Source organism: Pteronotus mesoamericanus, unplaced genomic scaffold (genome assembly GCF_021234165.1).
Source record: "Pteronotus mesoamericanus isolate MK-2021 breed Mesoamerican mustached bat unplaced genomic scaffold, CSHL_Meso_final contig_42, whole genome shotgun sequence".
Taxonomy (NCBI): domain Eukaryota; kingdom Metazoa; phylum Chordata; class Mammalia; order Chiroptera; family Mormoopidae; genus Pteronotus; species Pteronotus mesoamericanus.
Genome location: NW_026555157.1, coordinates 14,726,966 through 14,744,995, shown reverse-complemented (window position 1 = coordinate 14,744,995; position 18,030 = coordinate 14,726,966). Strand labels below are relative to the sequence as shown.

The following is an 18,030-nucleotide window of genomic DNA, read 5'->3' as shown; positions in this document are numbered from 1 at the left end:
CCAGTGAGCTCCAAATAGAACTAATCCCTTTTCTCCTTAACACTTCTCCTCTTTTGGAATTCTCTATGCTACCATCTCAGTTACCCTAAGCTGAAATCCTCCTACTTCCTTCCCTTCCTACTCTGTTCATCACTAAGTCCTTGGAGGTGCAGCCACAGAGCAGCAGAGAGGAAGCTGGAGCTTTTCAAAGTGTAGTAATTTAATTTACCAATTACAGATCTTTTCACCATTCCCAGACAATATATGTAAAATGAAGTTTTGACCAATTGTGGACAGCCAATATAGCTTTAAGTCTCATCTACATGCTCAGTGACAAATTACCAAATATTAAACCCTACAATTTTACTTTGTATTCCGGACTGCTTTATATGCCATAAAATCTGTTTGCTGTGATCTCAGAATTACCTGTATTTCTGCTATTCAGGAGGGGGCGTTGTGATATACAGTAACGAAGTAGAGATAAGGTGCTTTCCAATAACAACTAACTTTTGCTCCAAAATCGTCATGGAATGCTAATGGGGTAAAGTAACAGCCACCTACTTTTTCATTCCCATCTTTAGGTAAAAGGCCAAACCTGAAAGTCCACATCAATACCACAAATGACTCTATCCTCCTGAAGTTCCTGCGTCCAAATCCTAACGTAAAACTGGAAGGCTTTCTCCTGGGATATGGCAGCAATTTATCATCAAACCAGTACTTCCCTCTTCCCGCGGAGGGGAAATACACCGAGGCTGTAGTCGGTAAGATGTTTGGCTCTCAGGCCTGGGAAGGAGACATACAAGGTAGCAGGTGTTATATGAATCTTGGGAGCGAGCATAATTTCTTCTACATCCTTGGCTAAATCGAATGCCAGAGTTACAAATCCTCCTCATAATTGTTATTATCCATAGCACAACTCCTTACATGAAAAAAAATGTAATGCATATTCTTTATGTATTACAGAAATAATTAACTTCATTGCTATTATACCCACAATCCCTGAGCACTTAACTTAAATTGCATGGGGAAAAAATAAGCTGAAAGGCCTGCTTTAAATCTCTGTAATGTAACTTATGTGAATTAAATGCCCCCGCCCCAGTGTTCACTTTCTTTTGGTGGAAAATAACTGGCTTTTTGCATGTCTCTTCATGAGAAGCTACCTTTAAAAAGAAAAGAAAATGTACTACATTTTGAAAAATGTATAGCATTTCAGATAAAAAGATTGTTTTCATATGTATTATAAAGTTTAACATTTCTTTGAAAATGTTTTTTAATCACATTAAAATGTAGTTTGGAGGACATGGGCTCCTTCAAGTCTTGTTTAGAAAAATTATTTGCAAATAAAGTCTTTTAAAGAATAACTTTTAAAAAAGAGATAATCTATTATGAATGCTTTCAAAGGCTCCTGAATAGTCTGAGATTTATATTTTGCTTCACTGCTTGGATTATTGCTAAAGAGCCGTTCCATGAACTTCTGATATTTAATCCTATAATTTGAACTACTGTAGATCACATCTGGCATTTATCCTTATACGCCTGGAACATTGAAGATGAATCTATTTTGCTCTGCAGCCCTTGTCCGCATAGACAAGTCTCAGTTGTACTTTAAAATCAGGCAAAGCTCTGAGTGGGTACGGTGCAGGGGTTGGTGATTGTGGGGTGAAGCAATAGAGCAAAAAAGGAAAAGGACTCATGGACATGGGCAACAGTGTGGTGATTTCAGGGGGGAGGGTGGTGGGTGTCGGTGGAAGAGGGTATGGGGATGTAAATGGTTATGGAAAAATATAGTAAAAATAAACTATTAAAAAATAAAATAAAATCAGGCAAGAGAGTAACATTGTTAATTAAATGTCTACACTAGATTTTATATAAGCTAATCACTTCAAAGCAAATAAATTAGTTACCAAAAAGTTGAGAATTAGGAATTTTGGACAAATGTAACAACACTAACCTTAAGTAACTGAATGCTTTAATTCCACATAAACAGAAACAGATCTACTGCTCCTTTATTTATTGGGCATTAGAGTGATAGTTTATTTGTGATAGTTCACTAGTTCAATGATGAGAGGTAATCAAGAGGATTAGGCACCCTTTTATTTATTTACTATTGTTTTAATCCTCTAAAATGTTTTTATTATGGAAAGTTCAAACATAAGGGGAAAGTATATTATAATGACCCTCATGTCTCATCATGCAACTTGAATATATATCACTTTTTTGCTAATCTCATTCCACATATTCTTCACACACAATACATTACTTGAGTATTTTAAAGTATAATTGGAGGTCATATTTTTTAAATTTTTGAACACTTCAGTAGGTATCTTTAACAGATAAGAAATATTTTTAATAATGCCATGCCTTTATCACATTATAACAATTCTGTAATATTTTTTACCTAGTCCATATTTAAATTTCTCTGGTGATCTTAAAAATGACTTTTTAGAGTTGTTTGTTTATTTTTTTGAGTCTAGTCCCAAACAAGGTCTATATGTTACATTTGGTTGTTATGTCTCTTAGATCTCTTTTATTCTATAACAATCTTCTTTCCCTTCCCTATTTAAATGTCATTAATTTTCTGGAGAAATTGGGTTATATATCCTTGTCCACATCCTTGCTTCCATTCCATGTTCTTTAACTTGCTCCTTTATCCCTGTATTTCCTGTGAAAAGATACTTAGATTTGGAGGTTGCATTAGATTTGGGTTCAGCTTTTGGGGGGAAATAATACTTTATAGGTGGTCCTATATATTTAATAGCAACTCACAGAAGAGGTACATGATGGTTGATAGCATGTGCAGTGATGTTAAGACTGCTTGGTGTGTTAGGTGGTCTCAGCCTGGTCACCCCATGATAAAGCTGACCATCAAATTTCACTTAATGTTTTAGCATCTATTGGTAATCATTGCCTAGATCCATTATTTTAAAGTGGGGTTGTAAAATAGCAATTTTACATTATAGTTATGGTCCAGATAGAACCTAACTTTATCATTTCTTCTGTATTGTTTAGCTGAAATTCTGCAATAAAGAACTCTCTCATACTTTATTTTCCTTAATAGTGTTTTAGGAAAGGCAGGATAAATTTTCATTGCACTAAGTTGGTGCCCTACTAATCTCCATGATGACTAATGATACTGTTTATTTGTTTAATGATCAATAAGAATGCATTAATTTTTATATATTTAATTGGTTTTAATCAATATGTCACTTATCTAGCTCTTATGATTTTTCTCATTGTCTAGCTTAAATACAGTAAGTGTTTACCTTACTGCATGATTAAATTGTGAACTTCTTGAAGTGGAGGTTTATGTCTTATTCCCTGGTTATTTGTAGCAGAATGATTTATGAGTAGATTGGCAATAACTGTCTATTTGTGGCACTGAAATGAATAGACTCAAGTTGGTATAAAGTATTTAGACTGGAGAGGCCATGAGAGGTTGTATAATCTAGGCCCTAGTCATCAGGCAATTATATATCTAAACCATCCAAGATAGATAAAACAGATCACTATGTATCTTAAAGTTCTCTAGGGACAAAGATTCTCAAACTTCTCCTGGAAAGCATTTTCAAAAAGCTTTTTAAAAACTCTTGCTTCACCATTTAGATCAATATGTTCTTTTCATTAATCTTCTTTGTCTTCTAGTAGTAGTATTCTAGTGGAAGAAAAAAAAATTCCTCTTACATATTTCTTTCCCAACTTTCTTTATGCCAAGGAATCTGTGTGTTTCTCCTTTTATTACTTCAAAATGGTCTTGCATTTCCAGGTAAAATGTTATTCTTTGGTTGCTCAGATTGATTATTTATTGTCTTTCTTAATTATTGTGTTTGTATTAATTGCTTCTATTGCTTCAATTTTATTACTTGATTGATTAGCAGCTGTCTGTTAGTTTTCTACTGTTGTTCTAATAAGTTACCAAACTTGGTGGCTTAAAATATCACAAACTTATCTTCCCCTTCTTTAGATCAGAAGTTCACCATGGGTCTCACTGGGCTAAAATCGAGGAGTGGGCAAGGCTGCATTCCTTCCAGAGGCCCTGAGGGAAGAGTCTGTCTCCTCGCTTTTTTAGCATTCCTCTTCTATCTTCAAAGCCAGCGACAGTGGGTCAAGCTGTTCTACCACATCACTCTGATCTTCTCTCTTGTCTACCTCTTTCATTTTTTTTATTTTATCCTGACTGGAGGGCATGCTCATTGATTTTAAAGAAAGAGGAAGGGAGGGAACAAGAGAGGGAGAGAAACACAGATGTGAGAGAGAAACATTAATCAGTTGCCTCTTGTCCTCGCCCGGGCTGTGGATCGAACACTGCAACCCAGGTACGTGCGGTGATCGGGAACTAAACCAGTGGCCGTTTGGTTTACGGGACAATGCTCCAGCCAACTGAGCCACACCAGCCAAGAACCTCATTTACTTTTTAAGGATCCTTGTGATTATATTGAGTCCACCTGTATAATCCAGGATGCTCTCCCTATTTTAAGGTCAGCTGATTAACAACCTTAATTGCATCTGCAACCTTAATTCTCCTTTCATGTAACCCAACATATTTACAAGTTCTGGGGAGTAGGATGTGGACCATGATTTTGCCTGCCACTAACTATATGTTTGAAATTAGTGTCTCTGTTCAATTCCCTTTCTGCCACCAGGTTACTGGTGATTATTCTCAAATCTATTCACTGGTAAAAAAGGAATAGTCTACTTTTCACAGATGTGCTGTGGGCATATTAGTGAATTCATGGTCATTAAGTGATGAATTGAAATCCCTTGAGTGTATAGCAAATTCTTTGCTATACAAGAGCAAAGAATTTTTTGTGGGTTTTTTAAATGGAAGATAAACATCACTTATAGCTTCTCCTCTTACTTTCTTCTATAAAAGGATAGAAGTATTTGTTCGGTGGCACTGAATTATACTCATAGTAATTTACCTTCATTTTTAAGACAAATATAAAGTGCCACATCACCTGACATATTTCATTGTGTTTAAAAGATGTCATTACTGAAATGAGAAATTGTTGATCCTTCAGAAATATTCAAATTAACATTTAGTGATCTCTCAACTAATACTCCTTCTAAATAATCATTTAGAAGTATTTTTATATTTTAATATTCCTTTGTCTCTACCTATATAGTATTAACAGAGGCATTTTTAGAAGTCACATACTGGTCTTACATGGAAAACTGAAAAACATCAAGTATTTCCTTTTTCTGTTTTGAGAAATACGATTCAAATCAAACATCTGTAAAAAAAAATTACTAATGGAAAATCTTTTACTAAAACTTTAGTAGACTAATTGAAGCAGTAGAAAAACTAGTATTTTCCTAGGTAACTATAAATGAATATTAAGGGCTGTGAGAATCTTGCAATGATGTGATAAAACATGATTCACATATAATAGGCCTGCTAAGTTCCTGTATCCCTTTTTACCCACTTCATGAATGTTCTCATTCTGGTTCACACATTTAGTGTTTTGCTTTTATGTGCAGCTGTTGGCAATTTTGCAAATATCCAATGAAGTAAAATTGAGAATTTTTTTGACACTGAATCTTTATAGAGTCACACTTTATGATATTCTCTTGACATCTGAAAATACTTTAATCCATGTCACCCAGGAAGGAAAGTATTACACTCCATCAGTTATGTATTTCAAATTGTGTCTACTGCAAAAAAAAAAAAAGAATATTTAAAGGACTCATGAGCATGGACAACAGTGTGGTGATAGCTGGGGGAGGAGGAGTTATAAGGAGACTAAATGGTAGTGGAAAAATACAATAAAGATTAAAAATAAAGAAAGAAAAAGAAAGAAAGAATCATGTGTGTGTGTGTGTGTGTGTGTGTGTATCACTACTATGACTTCTAACTGAAGAATGTGTCTTCCAACCAGGTGTTAGGACTCCAATAGGATTTAAGAGGGCAGATTTCTGACTCTCGTGTTCTCACAGCTGCTAACCCTTGCACTTGCTGCTCTAATAAAGCAAGTTTCCCACACTCAGCTGCAGGCCTCTCAGCGCTCGTTAGTCGCCATGTTGTCTGCAGCCCCTGAGAGTGATTTCTGCACTAGAAGGGAAGAGAACACAATGCTAATAACACGACTCTCAGCGCTGGAAGAGCCTGGACCAGAAGGCTAACATCTGCCTTCTAGAAAAGATCCACCTCTACCCAGAAAGGCAGAATGATGTGGGGAAAGAATAATGTGTGTACTTTTCAGTCAGACAGACATGGGTTTAAATTCAACACAACTATCAATACTTCCTGTGGAGTAGTTCTGGGTAAGTTGTGACTTCTCTCAGTTTCATTTTTCTCACATATAAAATAGAGAATAGTTTTTCAGGAGTGTTGTGAAAACTATGGATAAATTATATAAGGCACCTAATATAAACTCTAGAACTGAGTAGGTATATCTTATTCATTTTGTCAGTTGCTATTATCATGAGCCGAGTGACCTTGAATAATTTACCTAAATTCTGTGAACTTTGTTTTTCTCATGTGCTTATAATGAATGGGCTAAATAACCACTAAAGTTCTGGTCAGCTCTAAAATTTTCATGCCTAGGGTGAAAACCCTTGGTCTAAGTGGTAGTCCTGTGGTTTTGTTTTCTGTTTGGTTTGTTTTTTGGAGGGTGGGGTGTCAGTGAAATTATAGAAGTAGGTTGTTGTAGCAGAGTTGTCGGTTACTGAAAAAAAAACCCGTACTCATCTATTACCCTTAAATGTTTTCTTGGAAGGGGAAACTCCAAAAACAGATTAAGAAATAAAAGAAGATGCAACACCTGTGACACAGTTCCCCTGGTGGGCGCACAGCTCTCTCCCGTGGTCATGATCACCCTTTAATTATTAAGGGGGATTCCTGCATGATGCCCTTGGACAGAGTTGTCCGGTGCCTCTTAAAATTCCACAGCTGTGGCCTCCAAAGGAGAAAAAAGTGAATTTCCAAAAGATATAGCTTAAAGAGAGAGATACAGCTGAAAGGGCTTGTCATCTTTAGATTTCACCTTTCTGCTCTCTGTCTTACTCTAATGAAACAGTTTTTAGCAAGAACATGGCAAAAACTTTGACTTGCCTTACAAAATATAGATCAAAATAAGAGCACAACACTGTTTTATTTACTTAACTGATGGTAATTTTATCTCAGCAAGTTCATGCCAAAAGGTAATCATCAGTTTCTTATTCTGATGTTTCTCACCATTTTTATTTCACAGAGGAAAATTAATTTTTAAATGATTTCAAATAAAGTTTATTTATAACTGATTATCCAGATATGAATAAATATCAATTCTGTGCTTATAATTTAATGTAATTTATATTTATATAGATTACTAATTCCTCTTACAAATTTTACCCTTAATTTTTACATTTGTATAGAAAGCAAAAGCAAATGTACAATTTTTCTTCTTTTATCATTGTAACTTGGAAACTTCAACTGCCCATCTCTTTCTGTCATAAAAATGTTTAAGCCTGTTCTGTTTATTTTTATGGAAGTGGGATGGAATATAAAATAATAGAGACTGCTATTGTTAAAGTAAAGGACAAATGTCATCTTAATGACTAAATAGAAGTTAATATTTATTGCAGTAGGTGTGACAAGGAAGGTGGTGGTGGATTCATTGAAGAAAAGTAGCTGGAAGAGGTTGACATGAAGAATTGAAGCCCTGGCTGGATAGCTCAGTTGGTTAGGGCATTGTCTGGATAAGCCAAAGTTGCAGGTTCAATCTCCAGTTAGGACACATACAAGGAACAATCAGTGAATACATCAATAAGTAACACAACAAATTGATGTTTCTTTCTCCCTTCCTCTCTTTCTTCCCCTCTCTAAAAAATCAATAAAAAAAAAGAATTGAAGGAACTATATTAAAAAAATTTATTAAGTTGAAAAATAACTCATTAAAAGGGAGCAGGGAAAAGACACAGTGCCAGCCATTGGAACCAGCTCAATCCCTCTCTTTCCTGGCAGAATCCTTAGAGAATACGCAAGAGGCCATGAGGGGGAGAGCAAGATGGCAGCCAGAAGTGAGTACCGGGCAGACCCAAAAGGCAGATGAAGGATGGTAGCTCTGCAGGGGTAGATTGTGTTGGTAGTGCCCTTTTACACATGAGGAAACTGAAGCTCCAAGAGTTTAAACTTCCTAAAGTTACTCAGCTAGTGAATAACTGGTCCAGAGCTTGAACCCAGCAAGTCTGGCTCTGGAACCTGAGCTATGAAACACTGTACTCTACTGACTCTCAAAATTTAGGAAATTTCACCCATTCTGCTACAACAGAAAGTATAAACACACCACTAATTTGTTGCTTCTCTAATGTGTTTTAAACAGTAAACAGGAAAAAAAGGATCCTTATCTTAGGGAAGGAGCCATTGGTTCCTTAAGTCATTAAGGTTTAAATGAATTAAAATATATACTTATGTGCCCCCCAAACTTGTCCTCCTCCAACGCCACTACCATCTTTGTCATGAGCTGCCCATCTTTCAAGCCCTTCCTCTATTCTTCTCAAGGCTGTTTCTTGGCAGGCAACATTGCTACCCTCGCCAAAAATATCTTAGAGCCTGAGCATTTTCATTTACCATCCTTCTTGATCGATTGCTACTTGTTTTTATTTTTGTGTGTCTTGCCTGCCCCGCAACTCTACCCAGACCAAAAACTCCCAGGAGCTAAGGACCCTAGAGGCCTTAGATTTCTTTCTTACCTCCAATGTTGTCATACATTTAGAAGCACAATTAATGAAGCAGGGAGGCATAGGAAAGGCCCAGGAAGTCTGAAAGAGCTGTGGGTCCCGCTTAAAATGTATTTTTTCTCTTTTGTTTAGGGCTATTTTCAAAATGTCATCTAATGCTTAGTTCTTTCTCTGGAAATGGTTTTACCACTTGGGAAGTATTTGGCTTTAAATCTTCAAGATTAATCCAAGTCTTTCATTAAAAAATAGGAATCTCAGAATCACTTGACTTTTCTCCACAGTGCAAAATTTAGCAGAACTTAAGTAAGTTCCAAAGGGGATTGTTGAGGAAATTGGCATGGTGGGTATCAATTTCTTAATAAAGGCTATGCCACTACTTAAACGGTTCACCATGACTTTACCCCAGAAAGGCACTGTGTGATGTTAAATGACCATTTTCTCAGGTTTTAATAAGGATAGCATTTTTTTCAAAGTTCTATGTTTTCTATTGGATTCAACTGTCATGTTTTTATGGTTTTCCTGACCTCACCAAACAATAGATAAACTGTCTCCAAGTCTCTCTTTTCTTGGCAATATAATAAAATTAATTCAGAATATTGCAGTATAAAGCATAAGAGTTTTTTTCAAGTGTATTGCACTGAGACCAAAATCTAACTTTTTAAAATTTATTCTTAATTATATTCAAAAGACTCTCCCTTAATAGCTTATGGCTCTTTTGTCATGGGCCAGAAGTACACTTTGTTTCAGATTCATTTAAGAGGCTTGCTATTGAGAAGGAGTCTTAAATGGAAAGATAGCTGCCAATAGGAGGATAAATTAGAGAATTAGAGGGTTATCTGGAACAGATGTGTAAGATAATACTTATTTATAATTTCATTTTTTCAGTTTAAATGCTTTAAAATATATAAAGCACTTATTGTGTCCCCAAAACTTGTTCTCTACCGCTCCTTCTACCACCATCTCTATTTATTAACTTTTTGAGCCAACTCAAAACCAAGAAATACAATCAAATTCTCATTTTATAATTGTCCACATATTATTTTCTTAAGTGTTTTACTTTCTCTGGGCACTTGATTTTCTCTGGCTCATACTGTTCATACCCAAATTGGTGTGATGTGAAGGCCCGCATTTGTTTTTCTCTGTTTTGAATTTTTCTCTTATGTTTTTGTTGCTTTTGTTTTGTTGTCAGTTGTGTGTACTTGTGTCATGTCTCACCAGCTAAATCGTGAGCTTCTCAGGATCTGAGCTGAGTTGTACCCTCACCTGCTTCCTCTGCAATCAGTCAGTAGATCAGTGGATGTAGGGGCCGACTAGCCAGAGTCTGATGGGAGATTTGCTGGGAAAGCCCCCAGTTAACAAATAAAATGCATCTATTTGCCTGGAGGGAAAACCTACAGAGAGAGAGAGAAAAAAAAAACAACTATTCTCAGGCACAGTTATGTTTTATACCTGTTGTTCCCCTTTCTCTCAAATTATTAATAGTGTTCCCCTTTCTCTCTAAAGTATCCCAGTTTAGTGGGAAAATTATATGCTTAATCTACATATGGGAGAAAACCTTGAATTCTTAGCATGGTCCCAGGTCTTTTTTTTATCTGATTCCTAGCCAATAGCCCAACCTTTTCTCCAGCCACAGGGCATGCTCCTCAATGAGAAGGGAGAAACAAAATCAAGAAGAGGTTTTCACAGGCTTGCCTCTGATGGGTTCCATTTACCAGGCTGGCACTTAGTAGCTGCTCGGCAAATGCTGAAGTGGAAGTTCTCACCATCCTTGTAGCTGATTATTTGATGTTGAACACCTACAATGTGCTGGCCAGAGGTTTACAGAAATAGGGCACTCAATCCTCACAGCAACCCTTTGAAGCAGGTACTATCAGTATCCTTTTCTTCCCAAAGAAGACAGTAAATCCTCCCCAAATTAAGAAATCTGCAACTGCCAAGCTGGCTTCAGACCTGGGCATGTGACCACCATGCCCCTGTGCTTTCCCCACAGCACATGGAGTCCCCTGTTACCTTTGAACCCTATGTAAAAACTGGTCTCGTGGGAATTATTCCAGCCCCCTTACCCCTACATGGTGGCACTGACACCATTTAAGAAAGAGAAAGCCTTCCTGACATGCAGGTTTTGGCTTACTATCTGATAGCTGTCATGACCTAGCTTTATTATTTGAAAGAGAAATATCCAAACACAGTCCTGATATTTCAATAGTATTACCTATAAATGTGATACGAACGAAGTGATGAACTCCCTGGAAAATGTGTGTGTGTCCAGGCTGTCCTGCAAAAGCAAGCCCTTGCCAAATCTTAAACTGGTTCACAGACAACACCCAATACTCAATTTCCCTATAGGTTGCATATATAAAAATACAGGCAAGAAAAAAACCTACAGGCAATAAAGCCAACAATTTTAATGCCTTATGGGTCTGCAAACTAGGAAAAGATGTGTATTGTCTATGGAGCAAGTGGGTAAGAGAAAAAGGTTATTAAAGAGTATTTGTTTGCAGTGTTAGGGACAGAATTTGCAGATAAAGAGCTACCTAGTACATCACAGGTGGTGGGCATGCGGGGATTGGGGGTGGATGGGTAGGTCAGGGCTGTCTTCTTGGGTATGTCACCAGTGCACTCAGCACTGGCCCTGCATTTGATGTTAAATGCTTTGCTGTAACTGTTTTGAAATTCTTAATAATTTTACCCTTCAGTTTGATCTTGTCAGTGAGGTTGGATGGGACAGTGGCACATGTGCTGAGGGCTTGGCTCCTGGGCTCTTGTGTCTTGGCCTCCCAGCCCTATACCTGTGCTGGTTCTCTGTGCTGGCACCCTTGCTCCTGGGCCTTCCTCTCCCACCCCACTCAACAACTGCTGTCACCCTCCACTCTCAGCAGGGACTTGGGTGTAGATACAGCGAGGGGCGGGGGGGTCAGGTATGCAACCCCTCCCCCCACAGTAATATCTGGCAGGACATGGTGGCAGCAGTTCCTGCAGGGGCCTGGCAGTAACACAGTGCAATCGGGGGAGGGGAGGCGATTCTTGCCAGTGAAAACCTCTCTCACACCCCGATTAAAGTATACAGTGTGTCCCAGTGCAGAGGCTGCGATCTCTTGGCGTTGATAGGTTGGGATGGCAGGCCTGTCAGAAGGGGAGCTTGGCTTTTTCCCCCTGGAGGGATGGAGGGTTAGGCGCTTTGATCCTGAGGTTGCAGCTGATGGGAGAGGGTCCTGTGCAGTGAGGCAAGCGGGATGTGTGGGTGGGTCGGGGTGAGGGTCTGCACTCTCCTGCAGAGCTCAGCGTTAAATAGCCAATAGACAACATGACAGGTCTAGACAGAGAATGAAAGAAAGGAAGCATCTTTTATCTTAGTGTCTTTAATGTCTCTTTCCCTCTGCGTGTAAAGGTAGGGGTCCTACCTTTTGATTTTTGCACTGATGAGGCCTGCAAAGTATGTTGTCAGCACCAGGAGGAGTATGTGTTTTCAACAGCATTGCTTCCCCGACTCTCACTGAAATGAAAGCAAAACTCTCAGGCAAGATGTTTCCCTCAGTGGAATGTGTTTTTGAAATGCCCCTCTGTTTGGAAAAAGGATGCATCTTTCCTTCCAGACCACTCTGGTAAGATGTGGAGAGCGAAGCAGCGTAGCAGAGCCTGTGGCTGTACACATTGCTAGGTTTAGGAATCTTTCCCCTCTGTTCCCACCTTGTGTTGTCCTACTGAAGCAGAATTCTCATTTCTTTGCACTCACTCTTCCGCAAGGAGATGAGGAGCTGCTTCTCACTGCTGTCATCAGTCTCAAACAACTCGGAACAGCCCTTCTTGCAGCATACAAACCAACACAAGCTGTAAGCTCCCTTCAGAACATGTCTATGGCTAGGCATTCTGGAATCCCATGAATGGTCATTTTTGCCATTCATTTCCTATTCATTTTGTTCCCAGTTATTTTTGCATTAGTGTTAAACAACAGGTGCTCTCTGGTATGGAGTGCCTGTGCCTCTGAAGACCCTTTAACCTCCATATTGTCCCAGCCTCCCTGGGGGCCAGTGTCTGCAGGCTGCCTCTCAGAGGCTGAGAAGCCAGGGCTCTCTGAGGCCGAGGGCATAGCAGCGTGTTCTGTCAAAATGGGTGTTAGTTCATTTTTCACCCGGTTTTTATAACTTTTAATGGAAATAACTACTGAACAGTGTAGTATTTGCTTTAAATTATCTCTTCTGGTGAAAAAGGGATAAGGATTATTCTTATATACAAAACCACATACCTTTTATAAGGAAAAACTTTAAAGGAAAAAAAAAGCAGTTCTACAGATAGGCTTATCAAAGACGAACTTAGTGGTTAAAGTTTATTAGCTTTTCAAAAAAGATCATTTGCTTTCTTCTGCTGCTATTGGGACTGCTATTTCCCAAATCCCTAACAATTTTTTCCTTTCTGCAAAGCCTCACCCTTGATTTTTCCTCTAGCCCCAGGCATAAAAAGGTAGAGGAACAGATTCATTTCTTTCAGAAATGGCTTATTGTATAATTACTATGTGGCCAGGTTTAGTGGTACAGATATCAGCAAAACATGAACTGAGCCTGGGCCAGTGCAACGTGATTCTCAACCCACCACAGCTTCTTACTGGGGCTTAGAAATACTCTAAAAGATGGAGGTTTTATATTAGTTTGTGATGCTCCAAAATTATATAGACATTCATTTTTATGTACAACTAAAGACAACGTGCTAGTAATCTAAGTGATTTATTAGAAATTACTAAAGTTTTATGTTTTAAAAAACCCAGTAAACTTAGTAAATATAGTGCAATACTGATATTACTTGTGACTATTGTGTCTTTTCTTTGGACTTCTGCCACCATGAAATTTTACGAAACTAACTTAGTACGTGTCTAAGCAGACAGCGGAATTTTCCCTATTTTCTAGAAAAATACCCCATTGGTATTTTTCCAGAAGAGACACCAAACTTTCTGAAAGGACATCGGTGATGTTTCCGAATTGGTTAAGACTAACAATGGCTGCTGTTCTAGCTTTTGACTATGTAATTACTTTAGGGCCACTTAATTGTTATATTTTGTGGTGAGGAATGCATCTCTTGCATCAACAGTATTTCAGCCTCTCATTTTCCAGAAACTGGGCTTCAGAATGCATGTGGACTGTGTTCTAATGTGAACCACTTGTATCTCGTCACTGAAACCGATTTGCTCTTGTGGTGTCAATTTGTCATTAGTTGTCACTGGATTGTGAGAATGAGTGTGGGTGGCGAGGAAGGTAGGTTACTCACCTGAAATTTAGAATTCCTGAGGCAGCCTTTCAAAAGATAAGTACACAAGTAGCATTTTACTATCTTTTTACCCCATTCCCCACAAGACTGCACATCTGCTCAGCGAGGCTTCTCTCTCTCCTTCCTGGCCCAGCGGGTGAGGGAACTGGTGTGTCAGCAGCGCAGAAAAAGGCGGCTGAGACAGAAGTGCAGAACTGGGGGCCCACTGGGGCTCTGGGTGCTCTGTCGCCTTACCCCCTCCACGGCCACACTTAGAGAATCGGTTTTCAGAACTGATAGTTGGATAAGTGAAACTCTCTGCCTAAACTTAAAACACAAGGAGGCTTTTCAAAGGGTATTTTCAAACAGATGTTACTCAGTGTTACTGTTGATGAAATAAAGCACAGGAGCTGTCTGCCAAATGTTAAAGCTGAAGGGAATAATTAAATTTGAATTGTACCCACTCAGGTCAGATTACAGTGATGTGTGGCATGTGAACATTTGCAGATGCAAAAAACATTGATCATATTTCTCTGTGGAGATTTCCATGGCCATAGACTTCCGCAGGCTTTGTGGGTGGTTTTATTCTTAACTTAGGAGGAGTCTTCTGATATACTACATGGGCTGCTAATAAAAACAGTTACCTTATTTCATCAAATTCTAAAGTACCTTTAACTATAAATCACACCATGATTTTATCTAAAAAAGGATCAAGTTGCTGATTAATAACACTGCTTTGGTATCCCTTAGAGCCTTTGATTCGTTGATACATAAATTTTATACTATTTTTTTGTTTTTGTCAAAAGATATTTTGTAATAAGCTCTTTATGCTAAAATAACTTTAGAATAACTAGAGAAGAAAAGTTGCAAGTGTAGTACAGAGAACATCCAATAGTACACTTTACATCCAATTTCTTCTGTTCTCAACATCTTGAGTTAATATGGTACATTTGTCATAACTAATGAACAGATATTGATAACATTATTAACTAAAGGCCATGCTTCATTTGATTTACTTCATTTTTACCTGAGCTCCTTTTCCTGTCCCAGGATCCTTTCCAGGACGTCACGTTACATTGTCATGTCTCCTTGGGCTCCCGTAGACTATCAATTTCTCAGAATTTACTTGTTTTTGATGATCTTAACAGTTTGAAGGGGCCCTGCTTAGGTATTTTGTAGGATGTTCTTCAATTTAGTTTTGTCTGATGTTTTTCACATGGTTAGCCTGAGATTTAGGGTTTTGTGGAGGAAGATATCTATTACTTTTTTTTTTAAAGGAAAATAAGCAAAAGAACAGTGAAATTACTGTTAAATGTTCTTCATGTTGGGAGTTTAATGCTTCTGCTTTACCTTCTAGTTCTGAGTTCTCAACAGCTTTGTTTTTCTACACCATGTTGCTGACATGGCATTTTGGAAACACTGCCCCACCGAGTGTCTTTCCACTGGTCCTCTTTTGCCAGTTCAGAAGTTGTCACTTTCTAGACCTTACTGGAAGGTGTCAGGCAATGACAGCAAGATCTACTCCTTAACAAGACATTTGCAAGCCAGCTGTCTTTAGCTCATGGAGAAGATAGTTCTCCATATTTTAGGATTTTAGGGAGAAAGGAAAGGAATTAGGAATGACACTAGGACAAAAGATTCTTCCTATTTGTTGCTTGATGCCCTTTGTGTATTTAGTAGAGGACTGATGCTATTCTTATGTAATTAAAATAGAACAGATCATGAGTAGGGTTACTGTATTAACATAAGTCCATTCACACTAAGTTGCAAATGCTTGCTTTTGTGATCCTCTCTGAGACCAAGTGAAAATAAGATTGAAGAAGACACGTTTGTTCAGTCAAGTTAGGAGGTACCTCAATGAGGCAAATAATCATAGAAATTTAAATCTGGGGCCTTCCTGAACAAGCTTGTTCTAACTCACAGTTCTGGTAAGACTGGCTTTATGCGTAAATGTTCCAGTAATGCTCCCTACCCACTGCTTCATTTTAGTTATTCCCACATCACTGATGTAAAAGAACTCATCGTATAGTTTGTTATATAATTCTTTGTTTGCCTAATTCTTGTCCCCGCTACTAAATAGAAAAACTGGAGTAGGTTACAAAAATAGAATCACAGTGTAACATTTTAAAGAATATAGTAATAAAAGGGAAAGAAAAATGATGGTTGAATGTTCTGATAAAGCTAAGGGGAGTTACTCAACAGAAATGTATGTGTAGGATCCTGCACATTTAATAAAGTTGGTTCAGACATTTTAAGATATATTTTATCTTTTTAGGAAGTATTTTATTGAAAATTCTTAGTAAGAATTAGTCATGAATTTTGTCAAATGTCCTTTCAGCATCTGTGGAAATAGGCTAATTTTTTTCTTCTTATGCTACATTTATGGAATAAACTAGGTTTGGGCATAATGTATTATTGTACTATGTGTTGCCAGATTCTGTTTGCCAATATATTTTCTAAGGTAGTTTGCATTGATATTTATGCATATTATTGTTTAAGAAAAAAATCATTCAATGGCATTTGGTTAAAGAGAGTAAAGAAGACTTTTTTCAAGAGGGGAACTACTTTGATAGTATAGGGATCACTACAATGGGGTCTTGCAGTGGAGGAGAGAGATTAAGCTCAACTCCAAAAACAACAAGGAAAAGTCGACATTTAGCTAAGGAACAGGGTGGGAGGTGGTCAATGGGTGAAAAATTATTAAGAGGAAACATCAAGTGCAAGGGGAATTCTGGTTAAACTGACCCATAACAGGATTCTAGGCTGGCCCAGGTGATGAGGTTTCTCCTGAGGGATGGTAAAGGATAAGAAACCCGATAAAATATCAGTGATGATAAGGTATGGAGGATGTAGAATCCTGGCTAAACCATCTAAGCAGGATTCTCCATAAAACTAGACAATGTAGAGGTGAACACAGAAACCCAACAGTTAGGGCCCAGTTGAAAAAGAACTCAGAAGAGATTAAGAGTCAAGGAGAGAATCTTTATCAGTATGCTCTATAATTTACTTCTTTATGAAATTTTTGTATTTCGGAATCTGTGATAGTTGCTTTAAAAAAAAACCCCAAAATGTCTGGAACATTTTCCTTTTCATATGTCCTCAGGACCCCTTAAAGCACAAATTTGTGCTTTCAAGAGATCATTATCATCATCATAGCTACAAATACATTAGCACTTTCTGTGTGTTAGGCAGTACTGCAGGTTACTCATCACTAAGAACCCCATGTGTCTGGGTACTATGACTTTTTCCATTTTGCAGATGAGAAAGCTGAGGTACAAAGATGTTAAGTACTTCACCTTGTACTAGCAACTAGCTGAGCAGGCCTTTCCAGGCTCCAGAGTCCATGCTCTTATGCCCAGAAATTTAATTTGTCATCTAACCAAATTGTAAAAGAAGATGGGAGGGGTAAATGAATTGTTTTTTCATGTACCATACCTGATTTCCTTTAGGATCATCCTGGCTAGTTTTATGTTTGTTTTTTGGAAACTTACGTAAGAGAAATAAACCTCACTATGACAGCACTCTAAAGCAGGCTGGCTTGCACTGTGGATGTCCTCTAATAAAAATGAGAGAATTGGAATTGGTCAAATTGAGCAACTATGGGAGGATTATTTATATCATCAAAAAAATCTAGTACTTTATAAAAGATTTCAATAGTAGATTTCCTTAAACAGTAAATTGTTTCTATGCTCCACCACAGAGCATTTAAAATATTAAGCAAAAATAGATTGAAGTAATCTGCAACATTGAGGAGGCTTAACTATTAGGAATGGAAAGTTTGTTAAGGCAACTACATTCCACACAAATTTTCTTAAGTCGACATTTTAGTTAACACATTCTTTAAGTGAAAAGATCATGTTTTTTAGCACCTATTACCAGCATTTCTGATCAGGCTACCACTGCATATATTTCCAGGTTTCTACAAATCCACAAAGAATTTCGTAGTGCAGAACAGAAATAGAAATCATCTTTTTTCAGCTGTTTTAGTTTTCCATGTCTGTGTTACCAATCAAGTGCAAAAACTGCTGAAATGCATGAATGTTGAAAATTTTTAATGAGCAGAGAGAGTCAACATATGCTCCCAGATCCCAGCATCTGTTCCAATTTGTAATTGGCTGTTATGGCTTTTGCTTTATGCAAATTGACTGTGATTGTAAC

The 18,030-nt window shown here is 37.8% G+C and overlaps 1 protein-coding gene across 12 annotated transcripts in view; it reads left to right on the top strand.

The window, feature by feature from the left end:
- ABI3BP (ABI family member 3 binding protein) overlaps nt 1-18,030 on the top strand; it is a 245,748-nt gene that overhangs the window by 71,779 nt on the left and 155,939 nt on the right. For 11 of the 12 annotated variants that reach the window (XM_054577379.1, XM_054577381.1, XM_054577377.1 and 8 more), the window contains exon 2: nt 561-740. In XM_054577379.1, the coding sequence (XP_054433354.1) occupies nt 561-740 (180 nt within the window). Of the gene's footprint in view, nt 1-560; nt 741-5,960; nt 6,241-18,030 lie in introns of those variants that run through there. The other variant, XM_054577378.1, reaches the window with a different exon arrangement.